This window comes from Fusarium vanettenii (assembly GCF_000151355.1).
Source record: "Fusarium vanettenii 77-13-4 chromosome 7 genomic scaffold NECHAsca_9_chr7_10_0, whole genome shotgun sequence".
Taxonomy (NCBI): domain Eukaryota; kingdom Fungi; phylum Ascomycota; class Sordariomycetes; order Hypocreales; family Nectriaceae; genus Fusarium; species Fusarium vanettenii.
Genome location: NW_003315875.1, coordinates 1,000,172 through 1,022,571, shown reverse-complemented (window position 1 = coordinate 1,022,571; position 22,400 = coordinate 1,000,172). Strand labels below are relative to the sequence as shown.

General features: G+C 51.2%; 8 protein-coding genes across 8 annotated transcripts; 4 read left to right on the top strand and 4 right to left on the bottom strand.

Moving 5' to 3' along the window:
* Window positions 1-788: 788 nt before the first annotated feature.
* On the bottom strand, window positions 789-2,500 carry NECHADRAFT_82877 (uncharacterized protein; the record flags this gene model as incomplete). The annotated part of the gene is made up of 3 exons (XM_003049181.1): window positions 789-1,750; window positions 1,811-2,406; window positions 2,469-2,500. The coding sequence occupies 3 exons, from the start codon at window positions 2,498-2,500 to the stop codon at window positions 789-791; spliced, it is 1,590 nt and encodes a 529-aa protein (XP_003049227.1).
* Window positions 2,501-3,206: 706 nt separating this feature from the next.
* On the bottom strand, window positions 3,207-6,501 carry NECHADRAFT_82876 (uncharacterized protein; the record flags this gene model as incomplete). The annotated part of the gene is made up of 3 exons (XM_003049180.1): window positions 3,207-4,371; window positions 4,430-5,828; window positions 5,901-6,501. The coding sequence occupies 3 exons, from the start codon at window positions 6,499-6,501 to the stop codon at window positions 3,207-3,209; spliced, it is 3,165 nt and encodes a 1,054-aa protein (XP_003049226.1).
* Window positions 6,502-7,184: 683 nt separating this feature from the next.
* On the top strand, window positions 7,185-9,074 carry NECHADRAFT_45248 (uncharacterized protein; the record flags this gene model as incomplete). The annotated part of the gene is made up of 1 exon (XM_003049429.1): window positions 7,185-9,074. The coding sequence occupies one exon, from the start codon at window positions 7,185-7,187 to the stop codon at window positions 9,072-9,074; it is 1,890 nt and encodes a 629-aa protein (XP_003049475.1).
* A 2,699-nt stretch (window positions 9,075-11,773) lies between these two features.
* NECHADRAFT_45017 (uncharacterized protein) lies at window positions 11,774-12,834 on the bottom strand (the record flags this gene model as incomplete). The annotated part of the gene is made up of 4 exons (XM_003049179.1): window positions 11,774-11,949; window positions 11,998-12,303; window positions 12,362-12,482; window positions 12,532-12,834. 4 exons carry the CDS (start codon window positions 12,832-12,834, stop codon window positions 11,774-11,776), a joined length of 906 nt encoding a protein of 301 aa, XP_003049225.1.
* Window positions 12,835-14,772: 1,938 nt separating this feature from the next.
* NECHADRAFT_82873 (uncharacterized protein) lies at window positions 14,773-16,217 on the top strand (the record flags this gene model as incomplete). Its single annotated transcript, XM_003049428.1, has 2 exons — window positions 14,773-15,530; window positions 15,569-16,217. The coding sequence occupies 2 exons, from the start codon at window positions 14,773-14,775 to the stop codon at window positions 16,215-16,217; spliced, it is 1,407 nt and encodes a 468-aa protein (XP_003049474.1).
* Window positions 16,218-16,888: 671 nt separating this feature from the next.
* Window positions 16,889-17,746, top strand: NECHADRAFT_95062 (uncharacterized protein; the record flags this gene model as incomplete). Its single annotated transcript, XM_003049427.1, has 2 exons — window positions 16,889-17,267; window positions 17,322-17,746. 2 exons carry the CDS (start codon window positions 16,889-16,891, stop codon window positions 17,744-17,746), a joined length of 804 nt encoding a protein of 267 aa, XP_003049473.1.
* Window positions 17,747-18,555: 809 nt separating this feature from the next.
* Window positions 18,556-19,626, top strand: NECHADRAFT_95061 (uncharacterized protein; the record flags this gene model as incomplete). The annotated part of the gene is made up of 2 exons (XM_003049426.1): window positions 18,556-19,358; window positions 19,410-19,626. The coding sequence occupies 2 exons, from the start codon at window positions 18,556-18,558 to the stop codon at window positions 19,624-19,626; spliced, it is 1,020 nt and encodes a 339-aa protein (XP_003049472.1).
* A 655-nt stretch (window positions 19,627-20,281) lies between these two features.
* On the bottom strand, window positions 20,282-21,873 carry NECHADRAFT_95060 (uncharacterized protein; the record flags this gene model as incomplete). Its single annotated transcript, XM_003049178.1, has 5 exons — window positions 20,282-20,422; window positions 20,475-20,606; window positions 20,665-21,602; window positions 21,656-21,758; window positions 21,817-21,873. The coding sequence occupies 5 exons, from the start codon at window positions 21,871-21,873 to the stop codon at window positions 20,282-20,284; spliced, it is 1,371 nt and encodes a 456-aa protein (XP_003049224.1).
* Window positions 21,874-22,400: the final 527 nt, after the last annotated feature.

Here is a 22,400-nt window from a genome sequence, read left to right as displayed (position 1 = left end):
AGACTCTGTGTATGAGCTGGATTGGTGTTGGAGTATGTGTTGCGGTTACAACGGGGACAGCATCATTTAAGTAGCTGATACCAAGACACTGGCTACCCGAGGTTCGGAAGTCTCCAGACCAAAACGTTAGACTTGGTTGAGCGGGTGTGGTGCCACCATCGAGGTCGATCCCACCGTTCCCCATGGGGTCACGTTGGTTGAACCTGGGGCAACAAAGTTGGAAAGGTCGATGGTTTGTGGCATGACTCAGTGGAACAAGCGAGCAATTCACCAACCAAGGGCGGGGTTCGCTAGTGTTATTGATCGCTCACTAGTGAACGGTCTGCATGTCCCTTGCAATCCCGCCTCGTTCCCCGACGATGCATTGTTGAGCCTCTCAGCCGCAACCCCGCAGCCGGAACGAAGGAACCGTGAGGGTAGGTTCACCTGATTTTAACAAATCTCTCTTTGGCGAGATGCATTTACAAGGTTTTGATCGGGAGAAAGTCCGTATTATCCAGTTTGCCTTCAAAGACACTCGGGCAGCTGGCCGAGCTCCCATCAATGTTGTTTCTCACGAGCCGGCGTGCTCCACAAGCGAGCGTATCAACGGCTCTTCAATGTCAAGTAATTTCACCTTGGAGAACTAGCCGTTGACATATTCCTTTGTTTAGGGTAATGCCATTATTGCAGTGGGAGACAACCTGTCTTGATTATTCTCTGTAATGATGATAAGAGGCCTTCAGTCACAATAGCAAAAGACACAGTTATCAATACACAACGGCATTAAACCCTAGACTATCTTGTAGTTATGCATCAATGAGGTTTCTGAGTTGATCAAAGACCTCTTCATTGTCTCCACGATGCAACATCTCCTCGCTCCTCTCCTGGATTGGTTGTGAAAACTCAAGTATGAACTGCAACATCCATCGATCGAGATGAAAGGTCGCGTCCTTGTATCTGAGGCAAGCATTGTGAAACTTCTGCAGCTTACTGATCGTCACCGAGACGATGGGCCAGTACTTGTGCAAATCAGTAATCATCTCAAAGTTCCGCTCCAGCCTAGACCTAGCCGTCGCAATTTCTTCGTCGTTAGGGCTGAATAGTAGTGCGTGTATCTGTACTGTTGACGATGTGACGAGGTCATGGCCGACAAGTGAATGCATAATGTCCGTCTCTGGCCGCTGCTTTGCTGTCCAGATGAGGTCGCAGAGGTCGGCCGCGTGTTGTTTACACCTTGTAGCCAAACCGATGGTCTGCTCGTAAACAGGACTACCGCTATCAATCTCTAGACTCGCCCCAAGGGAGGAGTAGAAGAGAAGCTGCCCAATATGATGGTAGTTCATATGCATATTGACAAAAGTAGGCCCAGAGCCTTGGCTGCCCCAGAAAGCCATATTTTCTTCTGTGTATCTCAACTGAGGAGGCAAGTCGGTCAGCCATGCATCTAAAGTCGCAGCGAGTTCCTCAATAGCTTCATGAGCTTGACCTTCAGCTACTTTTTCGGCAGCGATTTTGGCATTCAGCCGATTCACTTCATAAAGAAGGGTGTTGAGGCTGATGAATCGGGCCAGCAACGAGGGGGAAGGCCATGAGGCTGGAGAGAAGGGGGTTATTGGCGATGCAATATGCTCAGCTGGTTCGCTAACGTCAAGGTTTAGGAAGTCATGTTCGCTTATTGGCAAAGGGACATCATGGCGAATCTGGATGGCGCGCGGAAGCGAGACAGACGAGCTGTTCCAAGTATCAGTCGTAACCAGTGACCACCATACTATCATGGATTAGTTACTCTATGAGATTAAGTGTCATATTTAAGATGGGAGTTTCGTACCTCGACGATTGACTTCTTGCTCGATACGACTGTTGACCTTCAGGTTGGGAAGATCTATCAACATAGCAATACGGCAAGCAATGGTGAGATAGACACATTCAGTCATTGCCTCACCATCCGCAATGAAGTTTGCAGCCAGGAGCATGCAAGCTTGAATCGTAACTATCGAGGTGTCGTGCAAGTCAAGTAACTTCTCTGCTTCTTGGGCGTACGGGCGGCCTCTGTGCCAAGGGTTGAGATGGCTGAGGCTCTGGTGACCAGAGAACCGAGCCGAGAGACCTATGACGGCAAAGAACAAGACTCTGGGGATAGTGCCGTTCTGAAATGCCGCCTTGAATGAGGGCATGTGGAACATGTTCGGAAAGGCAAAGTGGACATGGATAAAAAAGAGGTCGATCAGCTCTCTCGACAAGGCGCGATCAGGGATTGCCGCAGACGAAGCATGAAGCGCCATTCCTTTCGGATCAGCCAGAGGAGCATAGCCTTGTGGCAAAATGGGCTTCTGGTCTGGCGCAACATCACACTCGAGACCTCGTTTGGTGCAGAAGACGCACGTTGTCCCACGGCGCGGCCTAATGCACTTCTTCTGGCGGCCCCTGGCGACGTTTGTTAGCATAAGGCGCCTTGTTTTCCGACGGGCACTTTGAAGGTTACCCACCGACAGGCCTTGCAGGCTGATAGAGGTCTCATGATGTCGGAACAAAACGTAGGGTTATTATTGCGTAGATGATGCACGTCTGGGCAGGGGACGTAATGCAACACTAGAAGCAGCTTCTTGGCTTGGAAGGCTACCTGTTTTACTTCATTTTCAGCGGAGAGAATAAATTTGAGTAACACAGTGGGAGAGTTACAGAAGAATCCATCCCGGTCGTGGGCATGTCTTGACCTTGGAGGGCGAATACGTGTATTCGATACTTCAACAGCTATACCTTTACGCGTATCATGATAAATCCCTGCATCGATAGTCATTCATCCTGATGATTGGACCGCTTAGGCTCCTGGTGTGGGTAGCTCTAGTACTAATTAGGAGACGCTGACGTTCCTTCGCTGGATGCGGATTTAGCGATCCTAAGGTCAACAGGCTCTCTCACGCAGCGTGAACCAGACGGATCTTTGGTAAGCGAGATCGAATCCTAGTAGGGGTAGTACGATATTGAAAGGCCGTCGGACATTTGGAGATGCCCTCACGGACACAAGAAGAGTCGACTCTTAACACAGTGGTTTTGGTTGATAGGTCCCCAAATAGCAGGACAAGCAAGGTAAGGAAGCCCTGAGTGAGAAACAATGAAACAAAAAGAGACAACTTCAGCTTCACAAGTGGCGAACAATCGGAGAGAGTGAAAGTATCTACAGCACAACGCATATACTACTCAATTCCAACTACGGTATAATTTACTCAGAGGGAACCATTAAGCAGTGCCTCCAGCTTGAACCCAAACTCCATCTCCCGCAGATCAACAAGGTGACGTTCTGCAACTCCAGGCCCGCACGCCCCTGTACCCACACCAGCAACCTCAGCATCAAGACGCAAAATGGTTGCATCCTCTTCTACCAAGTCACAAGGATGCTTCGCTGCTTGAATAGTCTTTGCCGAATGCCGCGTTGCAGTCCAGTTGAAATGATGATGATCTTCGCCCGGGATGCTGGTCGCCCGAATGCCAAGGCCATACGCGTTCGACAGGGTTAGCCAGCGGGTTTCCATACGATTGCCGTTCTCTTGAGGCAAATCGTAGGGAACCTGAAGATCTGATACGGATTCTGCGCTCCAAATGCCCCGCTTCTGAGAGCTACGCTTGTCGGGGTATGACTCGCCAGGCCCGAGACCAAGCCACCGTACGCCGTCCAGAGCGCGGTTCATGCGGAGGTCCAGTCCAATGCGGGGAACATCCGACGGGCTGTATCCGCGAGGAACAAGGTTGACGCGAATTTCGAGAGATCCTGAAGGCGAGATCTTGTACACAGCTCGGCAGATCAGACCCCAGTCCAGGATGGCGGGAGAAAGATAGGTTTCGGCTTCAATAACCACCCCGGATTCGTCGCTTTTGAAGACGAAAGACCTCTTCTGACTGGTCATGACTTCGACCCCGTATCTCTCCCACTCCGGCACAGCAGAGGGAACGTCGTTGTTGGTAGGTGGGCGCCAGATGGACGGGATGACGGCCACCTTTGTAAGGGGGTCCTGCTCTAGGACAGACAATCCTGAGCATTTCCAAGCCTTGAGGTATCCTCTGATCTTGTCAAACTCAAACTGCCAGCTTGGCCCGTTGATCTTGACCGTGGCTCCAACTGAAGTGGTCGAGAGACCGGAGCTCGTGTTTGAGAGGACAGCATCTTGCAAGGGCGACGGAGTAGGTGTTGCTTCGGACAGGATGAACTGAGCCCAGGCAACTTCATGGCCAGATTGGGCCCAAGAAGTATCAACCGACAAGCAGAACCGAACTGTAAGCAGTACCTCGTACCCGCTCTCGACGTTGGTGATTCCCTCGGGTAGTGGAATCTTGGTCGTCGAGCCAGCGGCGACGAAAGGTACATCGAGCTTCCCAGCTACAATAATCGAGGACCTGCATCGTTCGTATCAGTATCACGAGTAGTAACTCCAGCGCGTAGAAGAATACTTACCCAGCACCGAGCTCCTCAATCTTGAAGGCTGCCGTAAGGTGATCCAGACCAACAAAATCGTACATGTTGTGAACAAGAAGCTCGCCATTGACGAACTCTGTGCGCACTGGCTGAATGACCGACTTATACTCAACAAGCCCCGGCGTCGAATTATGAGCACTGTTGCATAGACCACCCATGGTAAATGTTCCATCATGGGGAAACTCGCCAAAGTCACCTCCAAAAGCGTAGAAGCCTTTGTCCCCTTCCTGCTTCCACAGACCATGGTTTGCCCACTCCCAGATAAAGCCACCCTGGAGTCTGGGGTACTTTCGGAAGCGTTCTTCATAGTCTTCGAGTCCACCCGGTCCGTTACCCATCGCGTGGCCGTATTCGCAAAGGATAATGGGCTTCTCAAAGGTGCCATCCTCGCCAACACCCAGAGTCTCGGCATGAGATTCGAGCTCATCCATGGTCAAGTACATGCGAGAATACATGTCGGCATGCTTCGCATCTATGTCGCCCTCGTAGTGAAGGAGCCTGCTTGGGTCTCTTTCTCTGAGAAGAGCGTACATGCTGTCGTGGTTCTGTCCGTAAAATGACTCATTGCCCAGTGACCAGATAACGACAGAGGTGTGGTTCTTGTCCCGATGAAACATGGACTCAGCACGGTCGAGGTAGGCAGCCTCCCACGACGGGTTGTTGGAGATGTACTCTGCAGATCGTCCAAACACAAGATCCCTCTTCTCGCCATACGTCATGCTTTTTGACAGATTGAGTGCACGGGAGACACTCCGCAGGAAGCCGTGGCACTCAAGATCTGCCTCATCGATAACCCAAAAGCCAATCTCATCAGCCAACTGAAAGAATCTAGGGTCGGGAGGGTAGTGGCTGCAACGGATAGCGTTGATGTTGTGTTGTTTCATGAGAATGAGATCTCGGCGGATAAACTCCAAAGGCACCGCACGGCCGCGATGAGGATGATGATCGTGCCTGTTGACTCCTCTGAATCGTATCGGTTTGCCATTGGCGCAGATGAGTCCATTGACAAGCCCAATCGTGCGGAAGCCGATATTCTGATGGACGGTGTAAAAGGTCTCGCCACTTGCTAGTGTAATCTCGACCCGATAAAGGTTTGGGGTTTCGGCAGTCCATTTCTCAGGGCTCGAAACATTGAGGTCAATGCTTAGCTTCATGGATTCAGGATCAAGGATTGACTCAGTCTCGGCAATGATGGTTCCCTTGTTGCGGCTGAGTCCTTTGACAGAGAGTCTCACAGAACCACTAGCGGGCTTGGAAAGTTCAATCTCAGCCTTCAGCGTGCCGTTCTCGAATGCATTGTCAAACTCGGTGCGGATGAACCAGTCTCGGATGTAGGGATCGGAGGGGAATGCGATCAAGTGCACGTCTCGGAAGATGCCTGAGTGTCCATTACATTAGCCATGAGTCGCGAACCATCATTAAAGGACATTTCAATAAGGGATCTCCATACCTGAAAGCCACCATTGGTCCTGATCCTCAATGTAGGTGGCATCAGACCACTGATAAACCGTGACAGAAAGCTCATTCTCACGTTCCCAATCGATATACTCGGTGATGTCAAACTCGGAGGCGTTGCGAGAGCCTTGGGCATACCCGACCAAAACACCATTGACGCGCAGATGATAGGCCGAATCTACCCCGTCAAAGCGCAGGCAAAGCAGCGAACTCTTATCCCAATCCGCCGGGACATGGAACCGTCTTCGGTAAGTGCCGGTCGGGTTCTCGGTCGGTACGTACGGAGGGCACACGGGAATAGGCAGCTGCACATTTGTATAGTGTGGGTGCCCAAAGCCCTGGAGCTGCCAATGCCCGGGGACTTCAATTGCGTTCCACGAAGTCTCTTGCACGCCTGGGGGCTCGCCTTGCGGGTTGTCTGGGGTGTCCCATGGCGTTGGCGCATAGTGAAAGTCCCATTTGCCATTTAGAACGAGTGCGGTAGCGGGGATAAAGTAGGATCGAGGTGGGAGGCAATTACGACGGAAAACAGCCTCATTCTCCCAGTCGTTTCTGCCGGGCTGTTGTTCAATGGAAATGCCACGAGTAGAAGTCATGCTGGATATGCTCTAAATCAAGACTATACCACTTGAGGATGATCAGGGAGAAAGCATCAGAGCCCTTTGAGGGACACGTAAATACATCTATGTAGGTGCACCTGATCAGACGATGTGGAGTGTGCTGTGGCTGTCACCGTCGGGAAACTCATCGGGGATCACCATGTCCGGCATGCATTAGCTTAATACTTCCCCGCAGCTGAACTTGACCAGGTTCCAAACCGTTTAGCTAGAATACGGACACTGGACCTGTCGATCCGGGGATCCGGGGTAAGTGATGGAGGGGAGGCGGAAAACAGGGCGGGAATCTAGAAACGCGGGGAACTACATGGGTCACGAGCGAAAGACAAGAAAACAACCTTGTGAGGTTTTCCATACATCGTGATCTAGCCCGTGATGATGGATCGAAAAGGTTCAAAATGGCTCCGAGTGCGGAGAAAATGGCATACGCGTATACAGAACTCGTCTGTTTGCACCGCAAACAGTATGGCACATGCGGGGGCAGCAGTGCACTCAACCCCAGATGGCAAGCTGTAGTCCTCGTGTTCTTGACTGTCGTGAAAGTGCAGTTATTTTTCCACACGTTCAGACTTCTCCCGTCGCGTTTAACATAAAAGGCCGATTCCTTCCATCCTTCTGATGCCTCCTCTCTATCAAGGCAGCGCTCTCTCTACACAGCCAGAATGCGGTCTTACCTGCCAACTCTTCTCCTCCTGCTCACGCAAGGAGCTTATTCTCTCCCTCAGAAGGCTACCGAGAAGACAGTCCCTGCTCCTCCAAGCCCTGAACCCATTAAGCTTCAGACTCTGCCTCTTCCGCCGGCCATTGCGGATGACGCTGGCCCGGGAGACTGCAACTCGACCATCAATCCGAAGGGAACAGGCTGCACCGGGAAGACACTGCATCTCGGGTCCGGTAGCTTCTTACCCGACGGGAAACACGTCCTCGTTCAAGTCACTTTTGTCGGCGCGCCTGCGGCACCTGACAAGGCCAGCATCTATACCGGAACCCAACTCATCACTGTCAAGACCGATGGAAGCAAATTCCCCAACGGAGATCCTTGGAAATGTCTGAGCTGTGGCGTCTACCGAGAGAAGACAGAGGAGCTCGAATATCCTCAGGCATTTCGTGATGGGAAACGCGCACTGGGCGGCTCCTCCATTCTCGACTGTGGAAAATACGATCTAGTTGACCCCCGTTGCACACCTCAAGTCGCAAAGTGGTATTCCATTCGCTGGAACACCAATGCCGACGGTTCAGGTCCTGGTGGTGACATCAGAGAGCTCCGTCTTCACCCGGATAACGTGCACTTGGGTTTCAATTCTTTCACCCAGGTCGACGGCAAGCTTGGTCAGAATGCCTACTTCTCCAGGCTCATCTTCAACCCGTCTCCCAAAACTGGCCTCCCCCTTGGTCCTAGATATGACCTCCTCAATGTTACCCTACTCGCCGACCCAAGCGATACACAGCCAATCGAGGTCAAGGGAGACGAGTTGGTCATAAACCCCGGGGCTATCACAGTGGGAGAGCTTAGAGGCTTCACCGGTGATGGAAAAGAGGTGACCTACGTCGGCTATCCTAGTGAATCGTCAAACATTGACGCCTATGCTGTCGATCTGACCACCGGAGCAGTCCGGCGACTAACCAGTCACCCTGAATACATCGACCCTCTGGACTTTTCGCCGGACAGTCAATGGCTTGTCGCAATTGATACCCGCGGCACTGATCGTCAGATGTGGCTCTCTGGTATGCGCCACATCCCCCCAATCACAGACTTGGTCAGCACGTCAGTGACATCTGCCACCCGCAATAACGGCCGAAGACGATTCTTTCGACCATATTTACTTGACAAGTATGGCGATCGAGGAGACTACTACGGACAGAGACTCAACGGCCAAGGATCTGGTGTGGCTGGCAGTGGTGACTACAACGACCCCGAGTGGAACGCCAGAGCTGATCCTCGGTGGTCTCCTGATGGCACCCAGGTTGTGTGGTGGGATGAGATTACACTCTCCCCGGCGTGCGGAGGTCAGAACCCTCTCCCATGCTATCCCTCCAAGGAACCTTGGGGCAGAGCTCAGCGTGTGGTTGTGGCAACTCTCACAAGCCGCAAGCCATACGCGCCTGTCAAGGTCAAGGCAGCATCGGATACCGTACCTTGGGGTATTCGGTATGTTCCCGGCAGCAAAGACGTGGCTCGCCCACGGGTTCCAGCTGGAAACTACACACTGCCCGGAAAGCACAGCGGATACGCCAAGATCCGGCTCCGTGACAATTCTGCTGGATCTCTCAGCACTGTCAGCGTGGAATACTTCAAGTTTTCGGACGATGGCAAGTTTGTTCTTAACGGCACAGAGAGCGTCAAGGCTACAGCAGGGTCAGCGACATTGACCTTGGTCGACTGGCGATCTGATCTCGTCCAGAAAGTGGGCAAAGTTGTGAACACAAAGAAGACTAGCCCTGATGGATTTCAGTTGTCGATTGATGTCATGACTAATATCTTCAATGCTAATGGAACACTGACGACAACGGTGGATGGCAAGACTTACCGCCAGCCTGCGAATGGTACTTAGTCTTTATCAAGGTAGTTGAATAACACAAGTCAATGAGTTTTTTTTCTTTCTCTTTTCCTTTTTTTGGCCTTACTCGTCTCGTTCCTGTCTATTATCACTTGATGTAGATGCTCCTCAGTAATAGTGGTTTCTATTGCGCGATAAGAAACAACCATAGAGGTCTGTGGCATTGAGCTAGGATGGTAAGTAATGGTGGCGACGGCGGCAGCAGGTGGTCACTGTAATGCCTCTAACCGTGTAGAACAAAGAACCCAGTTCTTAACAAAGACGCGAAAACTCATGACCTATATTAACGCAAGCTACTCAATACTGAACTCACCTTTTTCAAACCGTAATTAGTTTCCTACATCTGAATATCTGCTAACCGCCACTTAGCTCTTGATACGACGCAGTCAGCGAGTTGCCTGTAGCCAACTTCACCCTTTTGACCTTGCTCTCTCCGTTATGGCCGACCACCTGCAACTACTACATAAGAAGCGCTCACCGCCCGAAGCCAGTGATGATTTGCTGTTGAAACGAACTTGTCTCGAGACACCTGAAATCAATGATGTTGCCATCGAGGTTCCATCCCAGAGGCCAACACAGGTTCCACGAGCGCCAAAGCCGTTGCGCCTCACGAAGCATAACTTGCGCTTACTCAACAACATGACTAGGGCTACTGGGCCAGGAAAGCCCAAAACGGCATCAAGTAGCACTACAAAGTCAACAAAATCGGACATGATAAAATCCACGGCTACTAGTGGCTTCCAGAGGCAGGCTATGGCCAATGGGATACTTGATCCCCCGAGGTCGATGCCATGTCAAAACGCCAAAGAGACTCTCGAGTGCCTCAATGGAAGCCGCGAGACTGCATCACCAACCCAGTCGGAGTACGAGCTATACTGCGAGAAGATCGACGCAGCCGGCAATAAAGCGGCCGTTATGCAATGAATGCTACCCCTCTTTCAAGATTACGACGGAAAATACAACATCGACATAAATCGGGCGTTTTCTGCCCTGCCAAAAGGCCTTGGCTTCAACAATAGATTATCTGCGCCTCAGCCTGACTTCATCCAGGGCCTCACGAGAGAAGAGTTCCTTCCTGCTGACCCTTCCAAAATACAGGGCGCTGTTTTGTTCAAGGATGACTTGACATCTACAACCTTGGCACATTTTGCTGGAGAATGGGAATCCCGATCTGGGGATATGGTTGAGGCAACACTTCAAAGCGGTTACGACGGCGCAGCTATGGTGTACGGAAGGAATCAGGCGCTGGAGTGCCTCGGCGAGCCCGACCCGCTAGGTCACTCTGCCATCACAACCTTCACTTCAAACGGGGAGAATGTCAACCTTTTCGCCCATCATGCATTGCCAACCGGAGAGGATGGGGCGGTGGAGTACCATCAGCACCGTTTGACACAAACAAATCTAATAGAATCATACGAGTCTTTCAAGAAAGGTCGCAAGGAGATTAGAAACGCGCAGGATTATGCGCGGGAGCAGTCGTTTGCTTTAAGGGATCAGTTGCAGGAGCAGCAAAGATCAAGACAGGAGGAGAAATCGGACTTGACTATCAAGTGACAAGTGCACAAGGTGCTCCACCTCTGCCACCCAAGAATAGAATCATGTTTTTAAAGAGATGCAGACTCTCGTTAAGTCGTACACGGGCTGATCAATGGTGATGATATGACTGGTGATTATGAACGTTGCTGTTATCATCGGCACAACGGAGTTCTGTCCGTCCCCGCTCTCCTCCACTAGGGAAAAGTTGGAGACGGCATATCGGTAACCTCTACCGAGACGCTCCCCATTGTTCGGAAACGCCAGCAACGCTCAAGACCATGATAAGAACCTCCCCGGAGTTCTTGACTGCTTTTGGGGTCCCCATCCCCGCCCTGTTTCTCGACCCCTTTGCGGAGCCAACCCCGGATGGAAAGCCGAAAGAGAAAAAAAGGGGGTAGGGAAACCCCCCCGCATGCCAAGTTTGGAGTTCTCTCTCGGCATTCGGACTTCGGGGTGGGTTGCGTGCTCGGTAGCTTCTGCTTTGGCGGGAACCAGCTTATTCTTATCTTTCTTGAGGCTTTTCCTCTTGCCTGGTGATCATCGGGGATTGAAAAATTAAACAGACAAGGAATAGACGCCGAAATGGTCCAGACCTCCGTTCTGACTTCTGAAGAGTGTCGGAATCGCCAAAAAGGACTCGTACGTTGAGCGATTGCTCTTTAACACCTACATGTGTAGGCTGCTACAGGCTTCGAAATATCTCTGAGGCTTTTAAGAACCCCAAAAACAAAATGAAGAGCTTGAATCGACGCATCTCGACATCCCCTCTGAATCGGACTCCCCGCAGGCCGCGCTTAAGCTTACCGGATAAGCTTTAACCTTCCCCACCTGAGCGGGGCGGAAAATTGGAGAATGAAAAAATTGCCGTTGAACCGATTGTCTTTTCCTGATCACATTGGGGGTTATCAAATGGAGCATGTGGTGACTCACTGACTCTGAGGGTCTGCCTTCCTTGTTTTCTCAAGGCATTGGGTGACATTTGCCTGATCTTCCTGGGCGAAGTTTCCCCCATTGAGTCCTCTCCAGCTGACCTGCAAGATTGAACCTGAGCCCCAACTGCTGGAATGAAGTGGAGGAAAATGATATTACCACATTAGACGTCTACTCTATACTCTATTCTATAATGCTTTTTTCTATACCCGTCCCTGATGTCCCCTCTATTCTATCCTGCTCTCCTCATCCGAAGCAGTCGCTTTCCCTCGGCCATCCAAAACACCCATCCCAGATCCGTCATTATCCACAGGACCCTCCGAGGCCAAGAAGATCCACCAGAAGTACACACCGCAACAAAGGCTTCCGCCGAGAATGTTACCGAAGAGGGCTGGAATCATCCCTGCGAAACATTAGTCTTGGCCACAATCAAGTACACGAATTGACTCACCCTTCCAGATGTAGAGCCCGACAGTCAAGTCAGGCGTGCCAAGCCAGATGCCCATAGGGATGATAAACATATTGGCGATAACGTGATCGAACCCAAGGGCGACAAAGGCAAAAATCGGTGGCCACATGCCAACCACCTTGGAGCCGACGCTCTTGGCCTGGGTGCCGAAGAAGCAGGCAATGCAGACAAGCCAGTTGCATCCAATGCCACGTATGAAAATCTGGTACGCGGCAGGAGCAAGCTGCTTCTTGGTAGTATATGTCTGGATCTCTTTCTTATAAGGATCAGCGTCGAAGATGCCTCCATCTGTAGGTCCGGTTGTCAGTGCCAACTGATAGTCATAGCCTCAATTGGGGAAACATACACCCAACAATGAGGGCCATGACGAAGAGGGAACCCAGCAGGTTTCCGAAGAAACACAGAAACCAGTGCAGTAGCATCTTCCAGATGGACAATCTCCCATTGAGAACCGCTACCATAGTAAACTAGTAGGATAGTTAGCAGCTGTTTCGATATCTGGAACAAGCCACTCACCATATTCGTCGAAGTGAATAGCTCAGCTCCCGTCAGGAAGATTGTCACTAGGCCAATTGGGAACACAATGGCACCAGCGAGCTTCACCAGACCAGGTGCATTCTCCTGGTACCATGGTGCAGTCACGGCAGTCAATGAGACAGCGCAACCAAAGCTCAGAATGCATCCGCCAAAAATGGCAGATAGAAACACCTTATCGGGGCGTGTGTTTCCCTTCTTGACTCCAGCACGACAGATAAGTTCAGCCGTTTCGGCGGGCGTGTACGCCGCAAAGTTCGGGGCGTCGACAGTTGAGGTAGCCATGGTATTCGATGGTTAGTGTGGTGATGTCGTATTCGAAAACTTGAAAGCCTGGACATTTTGCCAAGACTCCGAGCTCCATCCCAACATGCCGAGCAATGTCGAGAAAACACCGCACCTAACTGCCAAGTTTTGCACAAGCCAACGTGCGCTACTCAAACTCGGCGCACGGGAGGAGGCGGAAAATATTGCCTATCGGCGGTAATGCTAGCTGTTATCAACACCTTGGCGCTTCTCCCTTTGCCCCTAGTGCGGGCGATTGGAAGCTAGTGCCCAAACATGGACCCAGCCTTGCCTCTGACGCGTGTGCTTGGCCTGCGACGAGAAAACGTGCTTGTGCGGCTCCGCAATTGGTGGCACATGAGGGATCTTGGAACACCTCCAGACCGTGGTCGTTGAAGCCACTGGGGGAATATCGGGGTCATTGCTGCAAGTGGTGATCACGCATGCGGGGGAACATGCGGAGAGCTGTCTCGGTATTTGTGAGGAGATGCCGCGGAGGTTTTCACCTCTACTCCACATTCGTGATCTGGAGGTTCCGGGTAGGTGCTTCGGCCACAACGACGGCAATCAGGTACTCGCTGCAGGAGATATGATTGCCGACTGGACGCCCAATTCAGCACAAAAAAAGTAGTTATAGAACTGCTGGGAGAATCAAAAATGGTCAGGTAATTTTCAGGGCATGTAGATTCGGGGTGAGGAACCCACGATGTTGGGATGATGTGGATCGTAGCCAATCCACATGGCAAGCTCCGTAACTCTGGATCTGGGGAGAGACGACGCGTCGTTAGACCTCCTCAAGCACGCTCCAACTTCAAAATCTATCCCATGTTGCAGTGTTGCCCCCCCTGAGCGGTCCATGAGCCTCGCCATCGTCGCCGTCTATCACATACGACCATACCTGCCGGAAAATACGGGATCCCGTCCGCTCTCCCATAGTCAAGCCTGCAAGGGGCGGATTAGTAGTTGGGTCGGTGACGACCAGCGAATCCCCGCTGTTGTATGTTTTTTGCTATCCAGACCATCTAGTCGATGCTCTCTTTTTATTCTTGATTATGAGTCCTGTTGTCCAAGCGTCGTGGACTTCAGAGAAACAGGGCTGAACGGAACCTCAAGCCCCATTGGCGTTATTAAAATTCCATTCAAGTATTCTCTTGCCCACCGATAGTCTCTCTTTGAGTCTTGAAAACTGGGACAATAACCTTATCCATTCCTTCTGTGTGTTGTTGTCCAGGCGAGGAGATGGTTGATCAGCCAATCACGACTAAGACCCCCCGCACTCCAACCTTCGCGGTTCATAGCTTCGCTTTACCGGGTGCCAGGGATAAAGGGAAACAACAGGAATTCCGAGAGAGAAGACTAAATGGAAATTCAATTTGGTTCAGCTTGTTACCTGTTAGAATTCGCGTTATCTCCCATGTTACACAGCCCATCGTGTCAACACACCATCTTGGATTGTCGTGTCGCAACCGGGATGGCAATGCAACTCAGTGTGTACCTACTTGAAGGTGTGCAAATTACTTTGAGGACAGAATTGAGTGACGTTAGTGATGTATAGTATTCATGTATCGTGCATGATATATCGCCATGAGACATGGTTTGTCTGGAGCAGGATTCCGCAAAGGCATATCAACCTATGAGCTGCTGGATTGTTTTACGGGAATATTTTTAGCTACGGCACCCAGAACTCCTAACCTCCTCAATAAAACCCCGCTCTCTGCAAATTGGTTCTCCTGTATGCGACTGCTTGTTGCTATGGCGGGTCATTCACTGTTATTAGCTCAACACCCCAAGCTTAAACGACCTAATCACGAACACCAACGCAGATTTTCATCTTGAGCTCCATTAATCTTAATCAACCATCTTTTCAGCTCCCCAAGAGCTTCTAGAGGCCGAGGATCTTTGTTTCTTCCACGTCAGCTTGCCCTTCTGACCGTCGCCATGGACATTCCCACGACCTCTGCCGCTGCCGCATCCGTTGCATCTCGGGTCGGTCAAGCACCTACGCCGTATGAGCGCGAGATTTTGACAGCTCTCGGTCACTACCCTCAAGGAACTGGGTATCGCAGACGATATGTTCGAGCCTCTCGGCGAATTTTCGACTCCACAGACGAATGGCCATGGGAGTGGGCAGCCGACTTTTTGCCCAATAAACCATGGGGTTATTGTATGCTCGAAGAGATCGCCCGAACTCTTGATGAGCTGGACAGAAGGTCGACCGAAGCCAACAGCGACAGCAACGCGGAAACCCTCAGAGAGTTCCTCCGAAATAGGGCTCGTGAGCGGGACCAGAGTGATCCGCACCTGATCCCCGGTGACGTGCGCAAAGCTATGGAACATTTTGGTGTGAAGAGAAATGCGAAACGAACTACGGAGGCCCCAAATGACAGTGAGGTTAACGGAGAGGAAGGCAGATCTGAAGACCACAAGAACGCAAACAATGGGTTCACTGGAGGGAACGACAATCAACAAGGTGAAACGCAGAATGAAGTTGATGCTGCTGGTTCCACTTCGCCGGTAACTGCTGGGAATCGGAAACGCCCTGGTGAAGCATTCGACAATTCTCAGACCAGAAAGAGTGCTCGAAGAGATGAGCCCGAACACCATGGGGGGCCAGCTCTTGATGGCCCTGCTCAAACAATGCCACAGACTGAAGGCCTGATTGATTTGGTAGGCCAGGTCCAGTTCCCAGTGACCGAGTAAGTGGCTGACATTGACATGTTCAACGTGTCCATAGTGAGAAGCCACTTGCACCGTTCCTGTCAAACATCGTCAGTACGATCGAGGACCAGAGAGCCGCAACGCGAATGACTCTAAATGGGATCAAAGACCAGCTGAATGCCGCACGATTTTCGATGAGAGCACGAGACACATCGCTGAACGAGTTGGCCCAGGACGGGGTAACCACACAAAGGCTTGAGGAACTTCGCTGGGCGTTTGGGAATACGATTGAAGCCAAAAGGGACATACAGAGAGCAAAGACGTTCTTCGAACGACACCAGGCCGAGTTGGCCTTGGACGCCCTCCTCGCTTCTCAGGTGGCAGAACAGTATGAAACGAGACTGCGTGAATGCGATGAGGGCATTGCTCATGCTGAGGCCGATCTTCGGGGCATGGAAGAGGCCTATACTGCCAAGTGTCAGGAGTGGGAGAGACTCAAGAGCCTGCTTCGCAAAGACCAAGAAAGAGTCAGACATCTGGAAGTCTCCCACGAACACTTCACCCTGCAGCTCGAGTACTACCGCACGATTGGAGATATGACGAAGCTTGGGGCTTACGGCGTGGCATCTCTGACAAAAAGGCTTGCGGAAAATGGCATTGCGTTGTTCACTGCGACAAAAGATTCCGGAATGAAGAACGAGTCTTCAGTCGACTCCGCCTCATGAGACAGAGGTAGCTTGTCAGGCTATCATTGCCGAAACAGCACGAAAGAGGAGAGCAGGGAAAATCGGCGACATTGGGGGAAACACAACAAGGGTTTGCTACGGCGGAGCTGGGATGAACTGAAATGAATCTCAGTGGCTGGGCATCCAGGACTGGAATGAATTTGTGGACAGGAGCGAAAGGATTTTCGAGGACCTGTCAACAAGAATGGTCTTTTGGTGTTTTTAGAAGGCATGATCAATCTTGAAGACGATGTGCTGGCAGCGAGGCTACGACGCTGAGGAATCTCTACAAAGTTGAGAAGCTACTTACAATCATAAAGCCGGCCCCTCAAGGGTAAAGTCTGGAAGAAAACTAACAAAACGATGAATGAGGCCGAAATATCTGCTCCACTAGCCGGAACTTGGACGTGGCCGTACCGGGCGGTACTCACGACTCTACTATGATTCCAAAGCGACGGCTGTGCTCAACGTGAGGAACTCGGAGTGAGACCTAAGATGCCGGGAATGATTATAAAGCAATGATTACAAACGTAAGGCTGGCTCGGTCAATCACCCACGTCACTTGAAGCGGGGTACAAAAGCATATCAACGAGCATCACCATCGCTCACCCTTCAAGAACTGCCAACTCGGAGACGGCTCGCCTTCATACAAATAAGTACACAGTCTCAAAATGCAGCGCAAGCAAGGAATAATCGAGCTTGGCCGACGTTTGGTCGAGCACGGCCCGAAAAGAACCCTCGAGGCGGCCCGAAGAGTGCGTGCCATCCACAACCACACCGTTATCACCGATACCACCAAGGGCGTTTATGTCTGGGAACATGACTTTTATCCCGCGATTTACGTTCCGCAGAAAGATCTTATCAATTCCAAGCTCACCGATAAAGAAGAGATCCGCGTGGAGGGAAAAGGCCTTGCTTCATTGGCCGAGCTGATTGTTAGCGCCCACGACGGCCTTGGGGAGGTCAAGGTTGAGAACGTTCTTCGGTTCGACAATGACAAGAAGCTTGGCGCCTTGACCGGTCTGCTAAGGATCGAATTTGGAAGTATTGGTACGATCCTTGGGCAACGGATTGAATGCTGCAAGCAGACTGATATCTGTACAGACCAATGGCTGGAGGAAGACGCCCCCATTTACGTTCATCCGAAAGATCCATTTAAACGAGTTGATATCCTCCCATCGCAGCGCCCTATCGAAGTTCAAGTCAATGGCAAAACCGTTGCCAAGGCGTCATCATCCATGCACCTCTTTGAGACGGGACTACCTACTCGGTACTACCTCCCTCTCGGCGCAGTTGACCAAACAGTCCTTCGAAAGAGCGACCTCAAAACCAAGTGTCCATATAAGGGCGAAGCCGAGTACTATCACGTGGTGGTCGATGGTCAAGAGATGAAGAATCTTGCTTGGTACTACAGACTTCCCACTCATGAAAGCGCAGCAATTGCAGGTTTGGTCTGTTTTTACAACGAAAAAGTTGACACAATCTTGGATGGGGAGCCTCAGCCAAGGCCAAAGACACATTTCGCTTGAAACATTTCGTATTATCCCGTATCTGTACAGAGACGAGATCGTCACAATGTTTTGGCGCGGCTGTGTAGATGAGGAATGCAGACGAACCGTACATTCTCCAACCAGAAACATTTATGAGTAAATAAGGGATTTCTCACTGCATGAATGAAGTCACAGTCTTGGCTCTGAGTGGCTATGCTGACGACCACACCCTTGTCGGAGGCCTGCCAAGTGGTGCACTGCCCATCTCCCTTGAAAATCCCCTTTGACGAGAACCACTTGGAACGTCGGAAGATATTCCGCCACGCGTCGATCCGGGGGGCACACACACGGCCCATGCCCAGCTGAGCGACCCTACGCGCCCTGTAAGGCACAATTCGTAATGCGTATCAAGGCCCGCCCCGCCTCTCGACGGATTGGGTAAAATATTCGAGCTCGTGAAATCTCCGGTTGACCCGAGCCTTGGGGATGCCAAGCATGAAGTGGAGGCTGATTCAAGCTTATCTACATGACGAGCCGAGGGCTGGTTGGTGGTTGTCGGGTCGGTGAAACACCCCGACAGGCGAGTGTCACCCGAGAAGGACAAACGAGTGCAGAGATTATGCCCTCTCAATTTAAGGGACATGGGGCGCAGCATTCTTCTGACGCGTCCTGCGAGGGCTGGTAATATGTGCTGTGAATAGTTGCTTTCGGTGCCCAGAGCATAGCCATTTGGTTCTCCCTATAATAACCACTTGCTGTGAATAAATCCCATCAAGAGACTCCTCATCAACACAACTCGACAAGAGTCGCACTAAACAACAGCACCTGTTATCTAATCTCTTACAACCATGGCAAACGATACGCTTTATCCCCCGACGTACGACAACTGCGACGAACTCTCCGACCGATGCAAAGTCGAATTCACAATCTACGGCGCTGACCTATCATCAGCAGCCGCCATCTTCTTCTGGGCAGTTTTCTCACTCCTCTTCATCGTCCAGATCTTTCTTGGAATCCGCGCAAAGACATGGTCGTACATGATCTGGCTGGCACTCGGCACTCTCCTCGAAATTCTTGGTTACGCAGGACGATACGCTCTCTCGAGAAACCCATGGCGACTCAACTCCTTCATCGTCCAGTACATCACACTCCTTCTCGCCCCCACACTTGTCGCTGCTGCTATCTCAGTCACTTTCAAGCACCTGGTCATCTGGTACGGAGCTCAATGGTCACTGCTCCGACCAAAGCTCTACCCCTGGGTCTTTGTCGGAACCGACTTTCTCTCCATCTTCATTCAAATCATCGGAGGCGGCCTTGTTGCACTGAATAGTACCGGCAATGGATCTGAAACGACGCAGAAACTTGGAGAAGCGCTCGTCATTGGCGGTGTGGCTTTCCAGGTCGCCAACATGCTGTGCTGCGCAGGACTCATGTTGATGTACTCGAGCCGACGCAAGAAAGCCCTCAGGAGCGGTGTTCAGGCTATTCACTCTACCACAAACCTACCTGGTACAGCCTTTGATACCACTGGTCGAGGCAAGGTTCCTCTGTCGCGCATCGAAGCGACTGAGAAGGAAGCAACCCGAACTCGATTCTTCATCTACGCTCTCGGCGTTGCTTACACTGCAATCATCATCCGATGTGGCTACCGGTAAGCACTATATACCCTCTCCGCATCTTCAAAGCTAACTTGAGAATCTAGTATCGCCGAGACGATCCCCGAGATTTCCCACGATGTCATGCGAAACGAGGCCCTATTCCTTGTCCTCGACGGCGGCATGATTCTCATCGCCATTGCTGCCGTCACGATCCTGCACCCATGCACTTGTTTCCCATTCCTGGGTGTCAAGACAAGAGACCGCAAGGACGGGCAGGTTGAGGAGGCGTATGCCATGTTGCCTGAGGGTAACCGGCAGTAGGGGAAGACATAAATTCTAAGACGCGTTTGTTTAATAAACGAAGATGTATTATAGACTTTGGAAATTTCGAATTGGCCTATTAGACTGGTTTAGCGTTGCGATATTATGAATCAGCTCATTATCGACGGAGTACATATTACAAGGACACAGCAATCGAGATAGATTTTATTACAACTTATTGATTTATGCAGCTAGGTGGCAATGGTGAATTGAATATTTAATAGTAACGCCAGTAGCTTGGTCTAGATCGCGTCTATCTACAACAACATTGGTAGATGACTTCTGGACAAGAATGGGTAGGTTGTCACCCACAAGCCAACGCTGGGCTGGACCGAAAGCCATCTCGGGGCTGAAAGGATATATGAAACAGTTTTGGGAAAGAAATCACGTTTGATTAGTGTCTACTACCGTTCATATCGACCCGCGAGCAAGCTTTGGCAGTGGGAGGAGCCAAGACCAAACATTGAGACGCCACACACTAGAGCCCCATCCACCAGTATAGTGAAAAATTCGAATGTTGAAGTAAAACTGAGGGCTGGCAAAGGCACTTTTCTCTATTTATCTATAGATTAAACCTGGCCTTGGCTTACTTATCCTGCCATGAGGGGTGCTTCAGACGCTGGCTCTGCCGCTGGTAAGCCACCTGCCCCATTGTTCACTGGCCCTTGATAGCATAGGTTCTACGGTATACCTCATCAATGCTCTCAAGATAGTATGTTCCAGGCGCCAGAGAGCCAACATCCCCAAGAGGCTTGTAGCTTTTGTTTCCGTATGCTTTGAGTCGGAGAGCGCAGGCCTAGTGGGTTTAAGTCAGTCTCAGTAGAACAACTACATCATTTAGGGCTCACCTTCTCGTAATCCTCGGGGGTCTGGATAGCTCTTTGCTTCAGACGGTTCATGAGATCAATCTTCTGAACCATGTTTGAGAGATCACCAGTGACTCTCATGCCAAAGAGGGTGCTAGCAGCGCCACTTCCATACTGTCCGTCCAATGGAGTCAGTCTCACTCCGGAAAACAAGGGGAGCTCGTCCACTTACACTAAACAGTCCGAGAATCTTTCCTTCTGCGGATGCCAGATCAATATTGCTAATCAAGCTGATGAGAGAACAGTACAGGCTGGCGGTGTACATGTTTCCGCACAAAGAGGGCGCGGCAATGCATGGCTCAACTCGCTTCTTGAACGCAATCTTTGTGGCAGCAACAAGTGCTCTCTCTAGCGTCTTATCCTTGAGGGAACTCTTGTAGCTCAGGTTCCGAAGGTCCTCAGGGACTCCCTCCCAGTCAGCCGGATTAGTCGAGTTCAAACAGTCATTGTACATGAGTCGACCGTACGACTTGCTAACCAGCTTGCAGTTGGGAGTATGGAAGGCCATATAATCGAAAAGGTCAAGAACCTTCTTTCCAGTCTTTGGTGCATCGCCATTAAGCTGTTTACTGACAGCCCCAGTGCGACGGAGCAGGTCCTTGTGGCATTCATCCAGAGCACCAAGATAACAAGCGATGGATTCGTGGCCGTTGACGATTGGGAACTCAACCTTCATATCAGGCTTATAGAAGTCAAACGTGTTGGTCATGTATACGCCCCGCAAGCTCGGTTCAAGGGAGAGCAGCGCATTCGGACCGATCAGCATGGCGACACAGCCAGCGCCACCAGTTGGACGAGACGCATCTTCTTTGTAGAGTGCAATGTCTGACGCCACCACGATGGCATCTCGACCATCCCACGAGCGAGACTCGACCCAATTGACGGCGTTGAAGAGGGCGCTTGTACCACCGTAGCAGGCGTGAATGGTGTCGATACCCTCGAGGCTTGTGTTGCCGTGTGGCTCAAAGAGTGTCGTGAGGACCGATTTAACAGACTTGGCTTTGTCAATGGGTGACTCGGTGCCCACTTCAAGACGTCCAATGGACTTGGGGTCGATGTCGAACTTGCGGAGAAGGGAGGAGACGGCGGTCAGGGCCAGAGAGCAGACATCTACACCAAGGTCAGTAGAGAATTACTGATTAGGCATACGGTATGGAACTTACCCTCTCGGTCCGTACAAAAGTTCATGTACTGAAGGCCCAGTCCAATGGTGTACTTGCCCGCCGATACACCTTGGTGTTTCTCAAAGAGTGTTTGATCCAGGCACTGTTCTCGTCAGCCCCAAGCTCATACCTTGCGGGGGAGAACAAAGGAGTGGCTTTACCTGTGGCGGGACGTAAATCTCGATGGCCTTGATGCCGACATTCTGGGGGTACGTCATCTTGCAAGCTCGATAATTTCTGCGGGACTGAATCTGAGGTCGGAATGTAGATAGAGGGCGAAAGATGGTGCGAAGGATTGCACGTTGTGAAACTTGAGGGTTGGGAGGGGACCCGACTTTAATATGCATTGGACTAACTAGAGGTGCCGTTCGGAGGGTTACAGGTGCCACTCGGGGGGTTTGCTTGTTGGCTGTGACTCGGGTCTTTTGTGCCTTGGGCGTGCTACTGTTGGTCGCTGCCTTTAGTGTTGGCTGTGCCTTGACGCTATTACTGCTTTTGAACCCCCCTTGCTCTCTCGGTGCGGCGTCTTGATACAGGCGATGCACCACCTGTGAGTTCACAAAGGACACCTTTAGAACTTGACAACACAAGGATGCAAATCTCCCTTGCCCTTGGAGCCCTGATCTAGGTAGTCACGTCGTACATCCTATACGCCATCATCTCTAACTTCATCATCTCCCGACGTCATGCGGCCAAGGCACGAGAGCTGAAATGCGAAGAGCCTCCGCTTGAAAAGAACTAATGG